The following is a 23129-nucleotide window of genomic DNA, read 5'->3' on the forward strand; positions in this document are numbered from 1 at the left end:
TCTTTTCATGTGCCTGTTGGCCATCTGGATGTTTTCTTTAGAGAAGTGTCTATTCATGTTTTCTGCCCATTTCTTCCCTGGATTATTTGTTTTTCGGGTGTGGAGTTTGGTGAGCTCTTTATAGATTTTGGATACTAGCCCTTTGTCTGATATGTCCTTTGCAAATATCTTTTCCCATTCCGTTGATTGCCTTTTAGTTTTGTTGATTGTTTCCTTTGCAGTGCAGAAGCTTTTTATCTTCATGAGGTCCCAATAGTTCATTTTTGCTTTGAATTCCCTTGCCTTTGGGGATGTGTGAAGTAAGAAGTTGCTGCGGCTGAGGTCAGAGAGGTTTTTTTCCTGCTTCCTCCTCTAGGGTTTTGATGGTTTACTGTCTCACATCCAGGTACTTCATCCATTTTGAGTTTATTTTTGTGAATGGTGTACGAAAGTGGTCCAGTTTAATTCTTCTGCATGTTGCTGTCCAGTTCTCCCAGCACCATTTGTTAAAGAGACTGTCTTTTTTCCATTGGATATTCTTTCCTGCTTTGTCAAAGATTAGTTGGCCATACGTTTGTGGGTCTAATTCTGGAGTCTCTATTCTATTCCATTGGTCTATGTGTCTGTTTTTGTGCCAATACCATGCTGTCTTGATGATTACAGACAGCTTTGTAGTAGAGGCTAAAGTCTGGGATTGTGATGCCTCCTGCTTTCGTTTTCTTCTTCAATATTACTTTGGCTATCCGGGGTCTTTTGTGGTTCCATACAAATTTTACAGTTGCTTATTTTAGCTTTGAGAAGAATGCTGGTGCAATTTTGATTGGGATTGCATTGAATGTGTAGATAGCTTTGGGTAGTATTGACGTTTTAACAATATTTATTCTTCCAATCCATGAGCATGGAATGTTTTTCCATTTCTTTGTATCTTCTTCAATTTCCTTCATAAGCTATCTATAGTTTTCAGCACACAGATATTTTACATCTTTGGTTAGATTTATTCTTAGGTATTTTATGATTCCTGGTGCAGTTGTGAACGGGATCAGTTTCTTTGTCTTTCTGTTGCTTCATTATTAGTGTATAAGAATGCAACTGATTTCTGTACATTAATTTTGTATCCTGCGACTTTGCTGAATTCATGTATCAGTTCTAGCAGACTTTTGGTGGAGTCTGTCAGGTTTTCCATGTATAATATCATGCATCTGCATGGGGCTATTAATTGTGCTCTGCAGTCAGGTGGGGCCACTAGCTGGGTTCTGTGAAGTCCCAGGCTGTGTTCCCTGGCAGTATGGTGCCATTGGTTGAACTCCTTGATTGGGCAGGACTGTAGGCTGGGCTCTGCAATCATCCCTGGTTGTATGGGGTCTCAGACTGGGCTCTAGAACCATATGGTGCCACTGGCTAAACTCTTGTGTTTGTATGGGACTTGCAAGTTCGTGCCCTAAAGTTGAGTGAGGCTGCATGTTTGTCTTCATTATCATGTAAGCCATTGGCTATGCTCAGGTGGTAGGCAAGGTCATTGGCTAGGCTTCCTTGTCCCTTGGGACCACAGTCTATGCTCCTTGATTGGGTAGGGTTAACAGCTTGGTTTCCTGTCTGGGTAACGCCTCAGGTTATGTTCAACAATTAGACAAGGTGAGTAGTCTAGGCTCCTCTGCTTATCGGGGTTGTAGGCCAAGCTTCTCAACTGGATGGGATTGTAGGCTAGGCTGTGTCTCACAGTACAATAGGCTGTGCCCCCATGTTTCCCAGGCCACTCTTCAGGCTCCTTGGTTATGTGGGGTCAGAGGCTTTGGTGAACAGTTGGGCATGGCTGCTGGTTTGACTCCCTGGGGGAGCAGAGCTATAGGATGAGCTCTGTGGCCGCTCTAGTTCCCTGGCTGGGCTTCCTGGATGGGTGGAGCTGGAGGTTACACTCAGTGCTAGGGCAGGACTGGGAATTTGCCTCCCTTCTTGGGCAAGGTGGTAGAACAGGCCCCCCTGTAAGTATGGCCCACTGACTGGGGATGCAAATCAGGCAAAACTCCCAACCAAGTTCTGTAAGCCAGAGGGGGCCCCTGGCTCAGCTCTGTGGATAGCCAGAGCTGCTGATTGGGATCTCTTTTTAGGAGTGCTGCTGCAAGCAGGAAAGCCATCAGCCAAGACCTGAACACAATTTGTTGTAAGCCCCACCCCCTTCTCCATCTCTGTCCCCAGTAGTCAAGCCCTGCACATTCTTCCAGGGACCCCTGTGAGGCAAGACATGAATGGGCTTCCTGGGAAGTGTCCCATGTGCTGGGGGAGCTAAATGTCTGCCCCGGGCTCTCTTTTCCCAGTATAGAAACTGTAGGCCCTGGTGGGGGGCTCTCATTGTGTCACTGTGCCACTGTAGGGGAAGGGCAGTGGTGTCAGAGTGTGTCCAGTCCTCTTACCCTTCTAATGTGGGATTTTGACAATGATGTTTTTTCTATGGATAGTTGACTGTTGGTCTTCTTGTGAGGGAGACTATAGTTGGGAATGACCTGTATGGCCATCTTGATGATACCATTCTCCTATATGCTTAACTTCAAGTAGGCTATACATTCCTTAATGGGACAGATAGATTACGTCTTATAATTTTGCCTCTCTGGTGCTTAGCTCCATGTTGGGAATGTGGCAGGTGAACAATAAATGTGTGGTAATTCTATTATTGAGCCCTGTAAGAAAGTGAAGCATTAAGGTATGAATTGGCTTCTGTGTGTACATTTTCAACTTTTAAAAACAGAATTGCTGTTCCTCCATGCATACCTGCATTTGGATTGTGTGTTTTTTCCTTCAAAATCTCTGTTGTCAGTAATTCATGGATATTGATTCATAGTCTTTATTGGTAATAACTCTGTGGGCTGCTTTGCTTCAGGGATTATTTAATTAGGGTATTGCTGTTTGACACTATTCAAGATAGTGTTATACCCTAAAGGGTATTGGATTTGTCACAGAATGACACTGAAGAGAAGCCAGGGATAGGCAAACTAATAACATCCTAGGTTGGCTATTATAATTGGGTTTTTTGGCTTTTTTATCCAATATTTTTTGTTTATATCACTGCCTTCCTAAGAAATAAGCATGTGACCAATTGGATGACTTTTATATGGCAAGGGCAGAAACTAATGGTAGGCAAATAAGGACATAGTAAGTTGATAACAGATAGAGTCCATGCCTCCAGAATGCTGTGTTTCTCTAAAGTTAGATATCTATTTGTGATGAAGAAAACATTTGTGTAAGGGGGCAAGATTGGAATGCACTAAAATGAAATGCTCATGTTGACCACATTAGCTTTAATGGAACTTATTTGATATAGTGACTCAGTCTCTGTGAATCTGACTATGTGTATGCGCTGTGTTTTATACAGGGAATCATCATCCAGGGACCTGCCAGAGACCACAAGAAAACATGGGGAGGAGTAAGTTTCTCTTGCTTTTAAATAATTTAGACTTTCTCCATATTAATCTATATATACAGGAAATCAAATTTGCAGCTCAATGTGTTTTTTTTTTGTGAACATCTAAATTGTATTTCTGGTTAGTGTTAGAAAGTTTTTGTCTGAAGCAGGGCTATGCAGAGAAACACCAACAGACCACATGCTGCTCATTGGCAAGGTTTTTTTTTTTGTTTTTCCTCTTTTCTGAACATCTCTCAGTACAGGGAGAGATGGCTCAAGCTTGATATCTATAGACCTGCCTTAATCCGAGCTTCTTTGCAACTCTTGGGAAAGTTACTCATTTGCTTCCATTGGTTCCTAAACCTTGTTGATAATTAAATAAACAAAAAAATGATTCTGCTATGCAACCAATGACAGTATTAAAAAATTCATTGTTAGGTTGATTTATAAATGGTTTTGATTTCCCCTAAAATGTTAAAGCCTGGCATTAAGAACCATTAGGTGAATTCCTCTGATTTTTCCTTTCTCATGAGACTATTTATGGGCAGGAGACAATAGACAAATTCAAAGTCATTTTATTGTTAATAGTAACCAACCACCAGTGACTTCATAAATAATCCTAATCAACATAGACCATAAAAGCAGATGCATAAAAGACCTCAGAGGGAGACTTGGGGTTGTGTAGTATAGTGAGAAGAGTACTGGGCATAGAGTCAGAAGCCTGAAAAAAATTCTACTTCTAGTACTTTGATCTATTCCTAGAGTTTCCCTATATCTGCTTGTCCACCTCAAGTGGGGTTCGTATATTCTGTACTTCCAGCTTCAGGAAGTTGTGGTTGGCATAATGTAATGATACATATAAAAGTGTGTTGGGAACTCTGAAGTATAATAGAAGAGAGCAGTGGTATCTGCTCATTCTTGTCTTTATTGAATAAGTGTATTTTCATTGGTTTTGTCTCTTAACAGTTAAAATGAAGTTTTTTGATCAGATGTTTTTGTAGGCAGCAGGAATGGGACTAGGGTTATGCAAGTGATAGAGAGTACCTCCTTAATATTTTGTGCTCTAAGCACTTTGCCTGCCCCACCTTAGTATGGGCCCTAGAAGGTAGCCCCAGGGACTATGGATCAGTGATGGGAAGTTTCTTCCTGAACCTTGTTGAGTCAGATTTTGCCTCTTTTCTCCAGTGATTTCTTTAGGGATTGATTAGCCCCAGGGATTTTGGTTTTTTCCCAACCTCCACAAAATATGTCAATCTCCTGATAGTTTAGAAGTGTAAAAAAATTGAATAAATTTAGTTTAGAAATATAAGAAAATGAATACATTTAAAAAGAACTGTTGAAAATTCTGGGACTAATCCATGCCATGTTCTAACCCTAAGTCAGCTGTCAGCACAAGTTTCTGGAGTAACTCATTGTGGCTTGGTCCTTACCTAATCTTAGGCTTCAGGTGGATTTTGATAATGTTTGGATTGTTGGATTTCATCATGACCACATGAAGAAGAAAGCTGCACTGAGAGCAACACATTCCTTGTCTCATCTCTTCCTTTTCAGAATGATCCTCGGGTCATTAGCAAGGAGATCTTTAGGAGCTTACTTTAAAGGTGCTTCAGCAGGTGTTTATTTAAATGGTCAGGCAACTAATAAGAGTTCTTGATAAAGGATAGGGCATGGTACTGTTATTTGCAAAGATGGGCATATTTCCAACCTGGAGATGAAGTAAGAGAAGTGCTCCCAAAAATGCTACTTTACAAACACCTGGAAACTTATAATAGCAGCATTTTGACTGTTTGTGTTGTCCACTTTAAAAGCATTCTTAACATCCTGAGTCTTGAAGCCTCTCCATCCTTTACTCTCTAAGCTTTACTTAGCTTGCCTGATTTCACTTGCTAATTGCTGTCACTGTTAGTGGGAGAAAAAAGATGGTACTGTGTGGTAATTTTTTTTTTCTTTTCTGGCATCATACAATGAATTTTTTACTGGATTTGGCAAAGATTCTGACAAACATAGCTCAATGTGTCATACAAAGGGGCAGCAGAGGAAAATATCACAAAGACATGGCACTAGCCTCATTAATGAGGAGGCTTGGAAACAAAGAACACAGCTGGGAAACCAAACAGTGTAGGTGAAAAATTAAAATTAATATTGAGGTGAATTTCTTTTAGTATCCTTTGATACTGGATGAAGAAATTATTTATAAATATGTTAATGAATCATTCTTTTATGTGACATGAAAAAAATTGTAAGCCATGTCTTACAAATGGTGATGGGAGGATAAGAACACACTTTTGTATTTAATTTCTTATGAGACCACCATCACTGTCCATTTTATATCCTTGAAATCCCATTTACTCTACATATATCCCATATATGTTATATATATGTATTTATGGGATATATATATATATATACACACACACATATATATATACACACATATATATATATATATATATACACATACACACACATATATATAGTAAAATGGGATTTACTATATATATATATGTAGTAAATATGTATATGGGATATATATACTATATGTAATAATATACTATATATTTATATTCTATATAATAGTACATGGTATTTAAATATGCTATATTTAAATATATATTGATAGTAATTTCATATAGTATAGCACAGTAAATTATCTATTATATACTATATTTAATGTATGGTATGTATATTATATTACATTATCCTATATATAGTATATAGTATAATATTTATAGTATATACATAGTAAATATATTTATATATAAATATATATATATATATGAGTTCTGAGCTAGGGCTTTGTACTTAGGACTTTTTTTAATGTTTATTTATTTTGAGAGAGAGAGAGAGAGTGCAAGCAGGGGTGGGGCAGAGAGAGAAGGAGAGAGAGAATGTCAAGCAGGCTCTGCACTGTCAGCACAGAGCCCGACATGGGGCTCAATCCCATGAACTGTGAGATCATGACTTGAGCCGAAATCAAGAGTCAGGTGCTTAACCGACTGAGCAATCCAGGCACCCCTGTATTTAGGACTTTTAAGAATATATAATTATTTTGATATTAACAAGTATCTGTGGAACACTTCATAACTCTTAGGTATTTCTCATATGTTATCTTACTTGAGTTGTAAGAGAACTCTGTGATGTAAATTAGTGATATTATCTTTAGTTTATATATTATAAAACTGAGGGTCATGAGAGAAAGTCGCATCTGAAGTCCACATTCTATAAAATGAAGAGCCATAGTGCAAACTTAGGTGTCCCTATGTCCTATGCAGTTTTTCTTTTCTTTCAATAAACCATGTTCTGAATGCCCTAGTCATTAGTAGTGTATAAAGTCAATTAAAAACTTAGGAGCTATCTGTTGATTTGAAAAGTTTGGAAGAAAATGTTTTCAAAGATCTACAGTGACGTTCATATATTTCTTGAAGCATGGGGGACTGGACAGATGGGCAAAGAGAATTTGGCTCACCATTTATGATAACAGTTAAAACATGTGTATCAGATGGTGGAGTGCCTCAAATATCAAAGTCTTCTGAGCAGCGGGGCACACAGCCCACAGTGTGAGGTGCCTAAAGTTAGAGGCTTAAGACACCACTTACCTGGTAAAAGCCACCCTTCTTGATTGATACGTTTTTGTCGTTGTGGTTTTTCTTAACAGGAAGAATATAATACATTATGGAACACCAGAATAGTATGAGACAACAAGGGGAGATGCTGTTACAAAAAGGAACAGCATGTATGAATAAAATCATAAGATTTTAGTGGAGAATTACTATTTGCACAAAGAAGAGAATGTGAATATTTTACAAATGTGTATAATAGGCTCACAAAATACTATGTACATAATGATCGAGTATTTATTATTTTCAGATGGAAATTAAAACTTTATTCTACCTTTTCTACCTCCCACCCCCTGAGCAACTGGTATATTCATGACAAAATGACAAGTCTCAGTACTCCACAAAGCAATTTCTTGGGATTTTTCTTGCTAAAAATTTTGGAGGTTATTGTTTTGTACAATGTTTGAGTAGAATTTGATTTTTTTAAATGTTTATTTTTGAGAGAGAGAGAGACAGAGCATGAGTGGGAGAGGGGCAGAGAGAGAGAGAGAGGGAGAGAGAGAGACACAATCTGAAACAGGCTCCAGATTCTGAGCTGTCAGCACAGAGCCCAACGCAGGGTTCGAACTCTTGGGAAGGGCGAGTTCATGACCTAGGCCGAAGTTGGACGTTCAACCAGCTGAGCCACCCAGGTGCCCCAAATGTGGTTTTTTAAGTCATACCTGTTTTGCATCTGAACTTTTTTTGTTAGAACGTAGTTCTCTTACTGTATGTTCTAAGTGCTCTAGCAGCAGTTCATGGTATTTATTAGTCTAATATATAGTTATTGATTGTTAAATTTACTGTCTTTACGTTAGGAACAGTGCTTATGGTAGAAATTCATTATGCTGTCTCAATAATAGCAAACCTGTTTTACAAAATAGGAATAATATTTAGCCATAAATTTTCAAAAGGGTTAATTTTGCTTTGTTGTATAGAGAACAATGTCTGGAAGAGCTGAATGATGGCAAACAGACAGGTCTTATTTGTGGAGAATAATTAAAATAAGAATATGAAGATAGCTTAGCACTTTTTGTTTCTCCTCTTTCATTATTTAGTCTGTGAAAATAGCTCTTACCCTACCCAGGGTCTGTAAAATCTTAATCTGAAAAAGTCAGTTTCTGTCATCATATTCTATACCTAATGGTAGCTTAATGTCCTTGATGTTCTAGTATACATGAACATATCATTGTGCTATAAAAAAAAAAGTGGCAAATGTGCCAGTTACAGCCTCTGTTTTTTTTTTTTATTAAAATGTAGCAGCATAATTTCATTGGGTCCCTGGATGTGCTTGGCTCCTTTTACCCCAAGAAACCCAGAGATGTTCCCCCACTTATCAAGACTTAGTGGACAGAAAGATGGTTTACAGCTACCACAGTATATCTGTCTCTAAGCTCTTGGATTCAGTGCTGAACTACTGTTCAGTTGAGGCCAATCCTAAACTTTAACTCTGAGCATACAGCTCTATATTGTCAAACAGAGAATGAACATTCAAACTGACAAGCCTTGTAAAGTGACTGTCTCTTAATGTAGTGTCTAATTTTATTTCACAGCTCCCTGGTTTATAGTTCAAGTAAAGGCACACATTTAAAGACAATTAATTATTTCATTTTCTGGCCTATATTAAATTTCAGAGTCTCTTTATTACGGTAGCATATTCATGCCTCTGCAGTTTAGATGATGTCACCAATTTATCGTAAACCCTTACCTTCATAATTTTATAACAGTAATACAGATCTGCTTGGGGTTGACAACAGCCATTATTTTTTCCTGGCAAGTCTTTCCCACTAGGAAAATGAGTTAACTATTGAAGGGTCAAGCTACTTAAAAAACAGAACAAAACAGAACATCTCATTGTAATGCTTGATGCTTTTTGTCTTTGATGCCTTTTACCTGTTTAACAAGAAAATAACCTTTGGTACATAAGTTAGGCTTCACTATTGACATTTTTTTTCATTTGAGGCAAAATTCACGTAACACAGAAGTGACCTTTTTAAAGTGTACAACTCAGTGACATTTAGCAGCGGTTTAGTGATGTTTAGCAGCATCACTGGCATCTCCATACTAGATGCCAGTGGTTCCTTCCTCTCCAAGTTGTGACAACCAAAAATGTATCCAAACATTGCTAAATGTTCCCTGGGGGTGCAAAATTGCCCTGGGCTGAGAACCACTGGTTTAGAATAAAGGAAAGTAAATCTTTAGACATAAGCCATAACTCACATATTATGATGTTTTTCATAGAAGTAACTTGAGTCTAAAGGAGAGCATTGTATGGTTCTAGAAACCAAGGTATAGCCCTGGTTCTATAATGAAGCAGCTGTATCCTTGGGTAAGTTACTTAACCTCTGGACTTCAGTTTTCTTGTCAGTAAAATGAAGGGTTTGAAATGGGTCCGTGGTTTCCAGTATGCTCAGTGAAGCACCGACTTTTCTAAAGGGTCCCTGAGGAGCCACCTTACAGGAAAGGAAGAAAACAAAGTGCTCCTGGTATGTAGCACCTCCCCTTCAGATAGAGAAAGCAAAAGTTTGCATTCTGCTTTCATTTCTAGAGAAAATTCACATATAAACAGTATTAATTTCACCAGTAAAAATTCATTTCTGAAATCTGTGTGCTAATTAACAAAGGCACTAATTTATCATTGAGAGTCTGTTTCTTAAATCCATCATGCTCTGCTGTTGTTGGCAGAAGAAAAAGGTAGCTGAATGCAATCTTTGCCATCTGCAATGTGACTTTTTGATTAACTGTAGAATGTATTCTATTAGGACACTTAATCCACTCCTACAGTCTAGATTACAGCTGACTATCACATGGGTGGTATTACACTGTCTGTTGACAAGTTGTAAAGCATTCACTATAACACAGGTATTTAATACCATATTTCATATTTGGTGAGTTCTGTCTACATCTCTTTTTCCCATTAAATGGTGATTATCAGTTATAGTTATTTCCATATTCTTCCATATGGGACAGAACTGTAATCAATGTAGATAGAATCCATAAACTAAAAGGAAATTTTTATGGTTGTAAGAAGTGTAAACACTAAAACCAATGATCTTCTTGCTGATACAATCAAGACGTTAGTGATAGGAGAAATACCTATCTTTGGAATTCTTCTGTTTTGATGATTTCACCTGATTGTGTGCTTAATTTTGACTTGAGTGCTGCCATCTACCATTTCATGAAGAATTTTTTAATAAGGAGCTATAAATTATAAAATTCCTTCAAAGAAAACTTGGCCTTCTACATTTCTTTGTGAGAGAATCTGTTTTACCATTTCTCTGTATCTCATTATTCCTTATTAAGCATAAAATCATTGGGGTGCTTGGGTGGCTCAGTCGGTTAAGTGTCCGACTTCAGCTCAGGTCATGATCTCATGGTTCGTGGGTTTGAGCCCTGCATTGGGCTCTGTGCTGACAGCCTGGAGTCTGGAGCCCGCTTTAGATTCTGTGTCTCCCTCTCTCTGCCCCTTCCCTACTCCCACTCTATTTCTCTCTCTTAAAAAATAAATAAAACATTAAGGAAAATACATAAAATCATTGGACAAGAGACATCTGAATATATGATGTAAAATTTGGCTTTTAAGAAAACCATATTGAGTTAGTAAGACTCATTCTGGGGAGAACCATGTTTATTTTGTTTTTAAAGAATATTGACTTTATAGACATACATTACCTCTGTTGTTTTCTCTTTTATAGAAATCCATTTCTGGCATTTGCTCCACACTTACTCCCGGAAACCTGCCTGTTATCATCTGGCATTTTGTTGCATACCTCCGGAAGCACAAAGATACATATTTTTTCAAGTCTTAGGTACAGATTATAACCACCACATTGTCCTTAAGAAGCAGCTTCGGGATATTAAAGATACTAGCAACAATTATTTCTTCTCTCAAACCCTGAGACTTCCCACTTTGATTAGCTCAGTCCTGTCACTTCAAATTATTTTTTAAATATCTGATTTCTTATATGGGTTTCAGCTCCCTAATTTCGATGAAAACATGTATATTCTACATACCATTCTAACTAAGCTATACATTTGTGATATCTTTATTGGGTACATGAACACCACCATACAACAAATTTTGAATTATAAACCTACCTGCTATGAAAAAAATTAACCTTTAAATTCTACAGATAGGTTACAGAGGTGAAGTACAATTGGGAAACACTTTATTTTTTCACCTTATCAAGAAATAGGAAGATGGTCTGGCATCTTTTTAGTTTGCATAATTTTGTTTTTTAGTAAGTGAAATGTCACTTTGGAATGTGGGAATTTGTTTTCCTAGGGAAACTTATTTCCATCAGTCTGTGATAAGAAATACCATTTAATACCTTTTTCAGCCAGAAAAAACCTTGAAGGCATTGTATGCATGCCCAACTGAGTAAATAATAGTACAAAATGGCTTACAAACAAGAAAACAAGGAATTATGAGTATGACACTTGATTATTTTTTTATATAAACCTGAGCACGGGGTTAGCTGGGGAGCATGCCTTGTTGATTTTCTCTTATTATTTATTTATTTACTTACCTACATACTTATGGTTTGGGGGGGATGGTGTTTGCTTGGCTGTAAATAGCGTATTAATATCTCAAAAGGATTTGGATAAGATACACTATTCCTACTCAACAAAAACCTTTCCAGTTATAAAATTCTTCAGAGTTACAACTGAAAGAGCCTAAGAAATCATATACAACACCTTAGCTTCACTAATTAGGAGAAAAGCCCAGATAAATTAAGCAAGAAAATTCAGAATCATGTAGCCAGTTTAGTGCTGGACCTGAAACAGGAATCTGCATATTCTGAGTACAAATTAAGGACCTTTTCACCATATCACACTCCTATCATTTGCTGCAGTTTCATTGGTCTCAGTACACGGTTGCTGAAAGTGGTAAATGGATATTGGCTTCAAAAAGTTTGTCTCAAAAGGCAATTTTTATGTGACAAACAGAAAAGCTCAAATAAGTGGATGGTTTAGTATATTCTCTCTTTTATGAGAAATTCACAACTAAACAGGATATTAGAAATTCATTCAGAAAAGAAAAACAGCTTCCTGGTTAGTGTGTGGATCTATTATAGACTCAGTCATTGGTGTGCCAACATTTACAGACATGGTCTAGGAACAAACTTTCCATTAGAATAAATAGACTTTGCAGATCTCTGATGCTTACCTTTTTAATAAGTGTTAAAAAAAAAACTTTCTAAAAAGCATTTTTTATGGAACTAGTTCTAAAACAGACCCTATAATCTACTTCCTTCCTAAACAATATCCTGAACATCATATGGCCCTTTCTTAGTAACTCAGATTCATTATAAACATAATCACTGATGCTCACAGCTTTGGGAGTTGTTAATATGGGAGGTGGTTAGAACCTACTCTAAATAACCCTCAGAGGGTCTTCTCTCTTTGCCTCTGCCTTCAGATTAATCAGCTTTCACTTTTTGTTGCTGTCCGTGTGTTGATCTAGTTCAGCTCACCTCTGCCCCTTCTACCTTTTAGCTGTAATGTGCAGTGAGGCTTTCAAGTCTCATAGTCAGGCTTATGGATGAAGGTTGAATAATTTGATCCTTGATGAGTCTAAGGGAGCTGGGGCTTCCTGTAGGTAAAGCATAAGATAAATTATAATGTAAGACCTTAAAGGGTCATCTCTTGTTTCTGAGTTCATGAGACTAAGTTTATTTGAGTGTTTTCTGCATAAATGATATATTACTATCACAAGGATTATGTAAAATATTGAATAGCTACCTGAACTATCAGATAACCTCAAAATGAATAGAAAGTAATTATTCAGTATATTTTGTTGTAGCTGTTCCTGATACTCTTTATATACATACATACATATATATATATATGTCATGTGTGTAATTTTCTTTTTTTTTTAAGTTTATTTAGTTTTGAGAGAGACAGAGATAGCGTGAGCCAGGGGAGGGACAGAGAGAGAAACTGTCAAGCAGGCTCTACGCTGTCGGCACAGAGCCTGACACAGGGCTCGAACTCACCAAACTGAGATCATGACCTGAGTCGAAACCTAGAGTCAGATGCTTAACTGACTGAGCCACCCAGGCGCCCCTTGTGTTTAATTTTCATTTCTTATTCTAGCCTTAAGAGCTTCATTGTGGTCTACTGTTAAAATTCTCAAAAAAAATTTTTTTTAATGTTTATCCAATTTTGAGAGAGACCGACAAAGCATGAGCAGGAGAGGGGTGGCAAAGAGAGAGAGAGAGGGAGACACAGAATCCGAACCAGGCTCCAGGCTCTGAGCTATCAGCACAAAGTGTGACGTGGGGCTTGAACCCATGAACCATGAGATCATGACCTGAGCCAATGTCAGAAGTTTAACTGACCAAGCCCCCCACACACCTCTATTGTTAAAATTCTAATAATGATAGGCTGTCCGCGTACACTTGATCAAACTTGAAGTTAATAAAAGTAAGCATATAACTTATTGTAAAGGGTGCTTCCTTATGATTTTGTTACAAGTGTTAGATCCTTATAAATAAGGACTAGAAATAGACCTTAATTTACGTTCTGAAGAATTTCTGAAAAAATTGTTTAAAGTTTATTTATTTTGAGAGAGAGTACGTGCATGTGTGTGTGTGCTCGCAGGGGAAAGGCAAAGAGAGAGGGAGAGAGAATCCCAAGCAGGCCCCATGCTGTCAGCGCAGAGCCCAACACGGGACTCAAACTCTTAAACCATGAGATCATGACCTGAACTGAAACCAAGAGTTGGATGTTTAACCGACTTAGCTACCCAGGTGCCCTGAATTTCTGAAATTTTAAAATCTCATGATATCTCCCAAATATTTATTAATCATCAAAGTATATTGTAGCCACTAGGCAACATTAGGTAATTGGAAGAACCTATGAAATTCTCATAAGGCTTTAATAGTGGCTAAAGGTATGGTGCAGAAGGAGAAAAATGGCTCCTAAGGCCATCTTTAGTCACAGAGGACATGCTTTGTCTTCAATTGTGAACCACCAAGATATGTCTAAGATAACCTTGGTTTCTGGGGAGCCAAGGCACACGTTTACTGAAAATCTTTGCTACTCTACTGATCATAGAGCTGAGAGTAGGCTGCATAATTAGTTAAGTCAGATGCAAACCGTCAATCTGTACATTTTTAATAAACAGTCCAGACTAGTGCTGAGTGCCTCCAAGAGAGTTTCAGACTTAAAACAGCACTTTATAAAGCTAGTACATTTCATTCCAAACTTGACCTAGGAGACCAAACTCCCAAGCATCCCTAGTATTAAGCATACAGATTCCCTGCAAGTTAACCCTATCCTTATTCATTTATTGTGTATTTTCTGACTGTATTTTTATTATCAGTTTGGCAGATCTCTTGTTTTTCCTTTTATGGATTAACTGCCACTGTGACAGTGACAATTCATACTACTATTTATTGAGCATTCATTCTTTGCCAAGCCATGAGCAAAGTATCTTATGTACATGACTTCATTTATAACTATGAGATTGGTGCTATTATTTCAATCTCACAGATGAAGAAAGCAAGCTTAGGGTTTTTGCTTTTCTCACATAGCTGTCTACTTTAACAACTTTTTCTTAACTTTATAAATGTGGAACTGATGTCCACCACTGAACGAGCTTGGGATACCAGTGAGATCACATTTGTTACTCAAACAACCACAGCCCCTGGTAATACAAGAATGTCTTTCTTCTTTCCCTGTCAAACCCCATTCCCATGGGAAATTTAAGAACTCTAGGATTACACATTAGGTCTAGAAGAGTAGGTCTTGACTCTTGCATTGAAGAAAAGATAATGGAATGCTAGATTAGTTTGTGCAAAGTCCCCATTTTCTGTTACTCTTGATCTTCTTGCTACTGTTGCTAGTATGTAGTCTTACATCAAAACCCGGGCACCTAAACCAGGCTTTCTGGTACCCAGAACAGTTCCAGGGACACTAAGGGAATCACCACAGTAATTGAGACATAAGTTGCCCTAGCTGGGCTGGCAGTAATTTCTAGCAGTGCTAGAAAATGAAAAGCGAACCTTTTTATGTAGCATTTCACTTACCGTGCCCACTCCATAATACAGTAGGCCTGATTTCCCAGTGTTTGAGCCATTTAGTGACCTTGTTGTTTCAGTTTTTATATCTCTGGTCTCTTCTACAGGCAGACTCCTAGAACCAGGGTGGCTAACTGAGGAAGAGCTAACTTAGTATAATCTACGACTGAGTGATGTGGCTAGTGATGTTAATCTTATGAGTAATTTATATGAGAGGTTCTGTAACATTGAATCTTCCAAAGGATCTTTGTTTCCTTCTTCAGAGAAGGAACTTCCCCACCCGTTTAAGCTTGGAGTGCCTAATAGATTTGGGAGACCAATGGCAAGATTCCATGTGTCTCCAGGCCGGAATTTCCCAAACTTTCTGAATTTATGGTGCCTTTAATTGTCAGAGTGATTTTCTTCATAGCAGCCATAGGTTGAAATAAATGCCTAATAATTCCATTTATTAAGTAATTAGGTCCAAACAACTTAATAAGTATTTATATCCTGGCAGCTTAGTAGCCATTTGGAAAAGTAATATACCTAAATTGAAAGAAAGGAATATTTTTATTTCAACTTTAAATAGGCATGCAGTTACTTACAGGATGTGTGTGCCTCTTGGGCACTGTCCAACTTCCCTAACCATTGGAATCGTATTGGATACGGTCACCTCCATTTCCTGTTCCATATTGCTTTTTCATACAGTATGTTTTTTTAACCACAGCTGAAAATCCATCTTCACAAAGGAAATGAATATTGGAACTATCTAATGATGAAAATGTTAACTATCTTAAGCTGGTAGTTTGTGTGGTGTGCAACAGATCTCGAATATCAATGTATTTCCTTCAGAAATATAAAATATCTGCTCATTCTCCATGAATTTGCTGCAGCACCCTCGGGGCCCTTGGTGCATAGTTTGGGTACCAGTATGCTAGTTCCTTGCCAAACCAAGAAGCATCTGGCTTTGCCCTCTTCCCCAAACAGTATGTGTCTAGCTACTCCACTTCTACATAACTATTAGGGGAAATCATATGATTATTTCAGAACAAAAAATGTTGCTCCAAGGGGAGCATAAATAGAAGTATCCTATACATTTCAAAAGATAGTTTCTCTTGCTAAAAAAGGATGTTCAAGTGCTGTCTCACTAGAAACTTTGCCCTAAATGTATTTATTTCACAACCAGATATTATGTTTGCAGTGCTGCTTCATAATTAGAGACACAGTCCATGGTTTCTCAGCTTCTAGTGACTTAGTCTTAAAGCTCCTCCCATTGTGCGTTTTCATTTATTCGATGCTTATCAAATTCTATTCTTACCAAGTTCTTTACCAGGTATTATGAAAGACCGGTTGGATCAAAATACTAATACACAGACTCTGCCCTCAGGAAGCTTACAGTCTTGAGTTTTGATAGGCATATCAAAAATAATAATATAGTTTAATTACTTGCTGTAATTGAGTTATATGCAAATACCTAGAGTCTGTAGCACCTCTAATGACGCGGATAGTAGAACCTGGAGAAAGTTTTTAGAGGCTGTTACATCTGAATAGAATAGGAGTTCATTAAGCAGATGAAATATTAGTACACAATTAGGCATGAAACAAATGGAGAATGGTAAGATTTGGTTTGAATGGAGGGATAAGGTGCATGGTAGGTGTAGTGGCTGAAGAAATTGCCCAATAGCCATATCTTTCCTATCTTTCCCCTTCTTTCCATTCCTGTTGCCACCGTTCTAACACATGGCCTCATTATTTCTCAGTCTGGTCTCTTGTCAGCAGCCTCTTACGTAGCCTCTCTCCCTTGAATTTTCTCTTCAACCTACCCATAAATCTGTTGTATTTATACATTTTTCTAAGTAATGAAGTATTGGTCTAAAATCTTGAATGCCATCAAATAGTTTGAATATTGTAGCTTAATATTAAGTGCCTCCATGATATGGCTATTGGCCCCCATTTCCAATTTTATTTTTCACTTCCCATTTTGATTCTTACACTCTGCACCTATTGACCACTCACTGTTCCTTATTTATGTCCCTTGTTTTATTCAGTTCCAAGCCTTCGCACTGTTTTGTTTTCCTAGGATGTCTTTCCTCACCATCTTTGCACATCCCAATCTTACTAGTCCTTAAAAAGGCCAGACCAAAAAAGCTTTGCAGGGGTCCTTTAGGTCATCTAAACATACCTACCCAATAGAACTATGCCTGCTTTTCTCACCTTGAGGAGCATCCACCATGGTTAGTCTTGTATTAGAGTTCTTGGTATATCTCTTTTATCTTCATTATCGTTTACACTGAAGAACCTTGTGGGCAGAGGCCTCTGCTAGTCATTTTTGTAACTTGCTATGATCTCCTTGTACATAGTCTGTATTCAGTAAATATTTCCTAAGAAAAAGAATTTTGTTCACCTAAGAGAAAAATGTCAACATTTGTAATGTTAAATAGTGGTTCCTTTAGCAAAATCAGACCCAAGGTGAAAGAACTGATTAGATAATTGGAGTAGAGATTTTTCAAAGGTGGTTCTTAACTTTCAGGCCTTATCATCTGCTGTTTTTCAGGAAATCTTGGTACGTGACTGCACTTGGCTAAAGATTTTTGGCATTAAAATATCAGTTTTAGTATCCTACAATGCATTAAGAAATATATTCTACAACCACCTCTTTTATTTAAGGCAGTAATATAGGTAGTTACATGAGCCATTCTCATTTATTTTTATTCTTTTCTTTTGAAGAGAAAGCACAGGTGAGAGCTATTAGTTTTGAAATCATGAAAAAGTAGTTACATTTTTAAGATAAATATACTTATTTGGTGGGTGTGAATGTGTCAGTCTTACATTTAAATGTTTTCTTTAGTAAGGCTTTTTCCCAGCTGAACCTAAAGAACACATTTTAGGTTTTTCTTTATTTCCTTTAATGAGAAAATTACATGTTTGAATAACACCTCAGTGTTGTGTTCTCATTCTGTATACTTGTCACATTATTTAATCTCTGATACAGGCATACACATGATTCTGGACAGCTGTGGGCTGACTGACTCACACCCTTTGATGAGAAGGAGGAAGAGGGAAGTGATCAACTTTAGTTTTAAACATCACTGCCTTAGTTTTTGAAGTCCAAATACAAGCCCTTGCATCACAGGAAATGCCCAGTATTTTCGGAAAAGATAGTCTGATCTTCTCGTATAGGTCCAAGCTGCCACCTTCTCCTTTATTTTGTTTCCACATTGAAAAAAATCTTAATTCTGGTATTGTTCATTAGATTTCCAAATTGCTTTGATGAGGCCCTACCACAATTTTCTGTTCCCTAGCATATGGCAGACGTAACTAATCTATAAGTGTCTTTCCTATGGGTCAGATTCTTATTCCAGGTAGTATCTTCTAATTGACCAGATTTGGCAAGTAACATAAAATTTACTCGCCAGCTTATTCTAGAGTTCTCAGTATTATATTACTTTGCCTCTCAGTACAAGAAATACACAGAATGTGTTTGTGGAATGTTCTTGGTAATTTGATTAGACTGGGGTTAGAAGAGCTGTGTCCTACTATAGGTTTACTTACAGTTAGTTGTTTAACCTTCTGAATTAGCCTGCTTTCTGGCTACAAGAGTTACCTGCTTTCCTTGACCCCCTTTTCCATGTAGATAGCATAAAAGAAAGTTTTCTCTGAGCAGAATTTAGTTTTTTCTCTTAAAAATCTTAAAATACATTGTTGTTGATTGGCTTATTTTAAAGAAAACTGTCCCAAAAGCCAGGGATATCTTAGACTGTATTAATACATTGTGTTTAAAAACAAGGAATGTTATGGAGTATTGCACTGAGAGTAGGACACTGTATTTTATGAGATAAAGATAGTCCAGAGACTCCTGTCCATTTTATGTGCCCAACACATGAAGAAACTAGACCTGTTTATCCTGGAAAAGAGAAACTTCAGGGGAAATCATTTACCATCTTCATGTATTAGGTGACCTGTTCCATGGAAGGGAATTGTATGTCATTTCAGAGGGCATAACCAATGGCTAGGAAGTTGTTAATTCAGTGAAATGTCCTTTGATAAAGGGCTCAGAGGAGCCCGTATTCAAATAAATGTGACAAATGTATTCCTTTTTTGGAGATTTGCAGATACAGATTAAATATATATTAAGGACCCTCAAAAGTCACACAGTAACAGATTTGTTAAATTTGTTAATCCCAACATTCCATAAACACCTTCCTCAGAACTAGTTTTCTAAGGAGCTCACATTTAGATAGCGGTTCTCAGACTATGGTAGTGAGACCAGCAGCCTCAGCATTACCTGGGAACTTACGAGAAATACAGCTTCTTAGCCCCACCCCAGACCTGCGGAATCAGAAACTTCGGGAGGTGGGCCCAGCAATCTGTATGACTTAATTCGTGCAGGGAATTGTCACGCTGCCACTGTGAGAAGTAGTGCTAAAAAATTTCACTGCTATTTTCCAACTCAGAGCACCCTTTTAGTTTCATTTCTAGCACTTGCCACAACTTTTATTTTTTACAGTTTCTTCTTAATGATATTCTAGGACTCTGTAATTCATTGTTATAGATAGTTCTCTTTCTGAGGTGTAGAAGGAAGGAAAGTCTTATGAAAGGCCGCTCATAGTTTTCGATCTGGTATCAATTTGGATACTTTGAAGAATCCTAAGTAATGAATCCATATCTTCTGTAAAGTGAAATACACATTTCTATAATGAGGTAAACCTTAAATTCATTGCTATTGTTGCCATTTAAAAACAATTTTTTTAAGTTTATGTATTTATTTTGAGAGAGACAGAGTGAGTGGGGTAGGGGTAGAGAGAGAGGAGGAGAGAGAGAATCCACGCAGGCTCCTCACTGTCAGTACAGAGCCTGATGTGGAGCTCGAACTCACACTGCAAGATCATGACCTGAACTGAAATCTTGGATGCTCAACCGACTGAGCCACCCTGGGAACCCCTATTGTTGCCATCTTTAAAGGAGCACTTAACTGTTTTTCATTTTTCATTTACTTCAAAATGTTCTTTGTAAAATATTGACTTTTCCTTAATATCTTAAAATTATCTGTAATATGCCTTCTCTTATGTTAGTAAGATTAGAGAGTTTTCTGATTTCTTTGCATTAGCAGAGATTAAATTCTTGTAGCATTTTATTTATATGAACAAGTATGACACTTTTAGAAAAGTGAAATTGAAGTATAGTTTAAAATGAATCTGTATGGGGCACCTGGGTGGCTCAGTTGGTTAAGCATCTGACTTTGGCTCAAGTCTTGATCTCACGGTTTGTGAGTTCTGGCCCCACGTCGGGCTCTGTGCTGACAGCTCAGAGACTGGAGCTTGCTTCCGATTCTCTGTCTCCCTCTCTCTCTGCCCCTCCCCGCTCACACTCTGTCTCTCTGTGTCTCTCAAAAATGAATAAATGTAAAAATTACAAAAATAAAATGAATCTGTATGTTAAAATAGAAATAATTCCCCATAAGTATACATATAACTAGTGCCTTATTTATTTTACTGGGTATCATAAATGTGCATTTTGAGTGTTTATATGAAATGTCTCTAGTGTTTATGCAGAAGAATTTTTTTTTTCTGTAGGACAGTGAAATTGGGTTAAATATGTTAAAATATCACAATATATTTACTTTAAGTGTACTTAGAACAAAATAATTAGTGTTCCTTGGAATGAATTATGGCCAAATTTATCTTAATTTCTTGATGCTATTTTGTCATCCCTTCCCTTCATACAAGCAGGGGTTCTCTGGGTTTATGTTGCTAGGTCAGTTGCAGCTTTATTTAGGTTTATTTAGAGGGACAAAGACTGGTAGTCTGGAGACTGGATTTTGATTCGGTTGCTGCTGTGCAACAGCAGAATGCCCGGGAGGTAATCCACTTACAACAGTGAGTATAAGCAGTGGAATCACTATTACTATATTTAAACGCCGATGGTTGGCAGGAATGTGCTAAAGTCTGAATCTAACAGCTAATTATGTCACTGTCCCTGCCCAGGGCAACTGCTACTGAAAGGACATGCTCAGGTGATGAGGAAGACAGCAGAGGTGGTGGTTTGGAGCTAAATGTTACTTTGTTGCTGACTCACTCACGGGAAGAGGTTTAGGATGTTGGCTGTGGTTTCTAAAGAGCACCCAGCCGTTTTCACCTTGTGTATGAAGTTTCCACGTGTTTTTTTAAATTATAATTTTATGCTTATTATTTTCTCTCTCCTTAGTTTTCCTCACAGGAGAAAAAGCCAATTCAGTATTGAAACGCTACCCAAGAGCTAATGGACTTTTTGAAGAAATAAGACAGGGCAACATTGAGCGTGAATGCAAAGAAGAAATCTGCACATTTGAAGAAGCAAGAGAAGCTTTTGAAAATAATGAGAAAACTGTAAGTACACTGGCAATTTTTAAGAGCCGTTCACAAGCTTTGCCTACCTTTTGGATGGATGTCTGCAGTCTGCATTCCCAAATGGCGTGCATTGCTACCAATTACAAATCGATCCCACACTGCCTTTGTGAAGAACTCTGCAAGTGGCATCTAACTAAGAATACTCTGTGGATAGTAGAGCCAGGTTCACTTCCCCGTGTGTTGGTCTGTCTTCCAGGGCCCTGTTTCCACAGGACTCTGCTGAGCTCAGATGGATCACCCTGGCAGGGGGGAAGCACTTGTTTCACACAAGGCTCTGTTGGGGAACAATATAGATATCATCACCTGACTCTGCTTAATCAGTGAGAAAGAGTGGACGAACCTAATAGAGGCTGACACGGTTTTAAAAATCTTTTACTCCTGGGGCGCCTGGGTGGCTCAGTCGGTTGAGTGTCCGACTTTGGCTCAGGTCATGATCTCACGGTTTGGGGGTTTGAGCCCCACGTCGGGCTCTGTGCTGACAGCTCAGAGCCTGGAACCTGCTTTGGATTCTGTGTGTCTCTGTCTCTCTCTCTCTCTCTCTCTCTCCCTCTCTCTCTCTCTGTCCCTCTCAAAAGTAAATAAACATTAAAAAACATTTTTTACAAATAATAAAAATCTCTTACTTGTAGTACAAAAGAAAAGACATATCTATTTTTGAACTCAACTCCCTTCCCCACTTTAAGAAAAACCCCTGTTTACCACTCTTTACTCTAGAGGGCATGCTCTTCCAGGAGAGCGGGGCTGGAAATGCAAACGGCAGTGGTGTAAATTCTGTGGAACTGCTCTGCACTTGGAAATTACATTACCAGAGGTAGCCAGCATATAAAGATCCATTCCCGTGCACCGACCTTGAAAATAACACTGGGTGCTAAACAAGTGATGTTAGATGTGCTTAGAGGGACAGCATTTATGTCTTAGAAGCAGCAGATACAGAAGTTTTAATGAAAGGGGTTTTGATCTTTTGTTATGTAGAAAAGGACCCAGGAGGTAAGAGGAAGGAGCTCCAGGAGAGAGGATCAGGGAAGCATCATTGTTGTATTCCATGTGTGCATAGCAAAAACAGAGTGTATAAATTGATAAACTGTGAGCATCAGTTTTTATGTTTTTATTGTTTTACTGAAGTATAATTGACATACAGTACTAATTAGTTTCAGGTATGCAACATATTGATTGGGCAATTGTATGCATTATTTAATGCTTACCACCATGAGTGTGGTCATCTTTTGCCACCATACAAAGTTATTGTTATTACAGTATTATTGGCTATGTTCCCTATGGTGTACTTTTCTTGACTGTGACTTAACTTATTTTATCATTGGAAGTTTTTATCTGTTAATACAGTTATCTATTTTGCCCATCCCTTCACCCACCTCCTATCTGGCAACCACCAGCCTGTTCTCTGTATTTAAGGGTATATTCATTTGTTTTGTTTTTTAGATTCCACATATAAGTGAAATCATAGAGTATTTGTCTTTCTCAGTCTGGCTTATTTCACTTGGCTTAATACCCTCTCCGTCCATGTTATTGTAAATGACAAGACCTCATTCTTTTTTTATGGCTGAGTAGTGTTCCATTGTGTGTGTGTGTATGTACCACATCTTCTTTATCTGTTTGCCTATCATTGGACACTTAGGTTGCTTTTATATCTTGGCTATTGTAAATAATGCTGTAGCAAACATCAGGATGCATATATCTTTTCAAATTAGTGTTTTTATGTTCTTTGGGTAAATACCCAGTAGTGGAAGTTACTGGGTTATATTTCTATTTC

General features: G+C 37.8%; 1 protein-coding gene across 2 annotated transcripts in view; it reads left to right on the forward strand.

The window, feature by feature from the left end:
- PRRG1 (proline rich and Gla domain 1) overlaps nucleotides 1-23129 on the forward strand; it is a 140473-nt gene that overhangs the window by 53325 nt on the left and 64019 nt on the right. For both annotated transcript variants that reach the window (XM_042974820.1, XM_042974821.1), the window contains exons 2-3: nucleotides 3344-3394; nucleotides 21180-21340. In XM_042974820.1, the coding sequence (XP_042830754.1) occupies nucleotides 3385-3394; nucleotides 21180-21340 (171 nt within the window). In that variant the 5' untranslated portion in view covers nucleotides 3344-3384. The remainder of the gene's footprint in view (nucleotides 1-3343; nucleotides 3395-21179; nucleotides 21341-23129) is intronic.

The sequence above is a fragment of the Panthera tigris genome, chromosome X (assembly GCF_018350195.1).
Source record: "Panthera tigris isolate Pti1 chromosome X, P.tigris_Pti1_mat1.1, whole genome shotgun sequence".
NCBI classification, from domain to species: domain Eukaryota; kingdom Metazoa; phylum Chordata; class Mammalia; order Carnivora; family Felidae; genus Panthera; species Panthera tigris.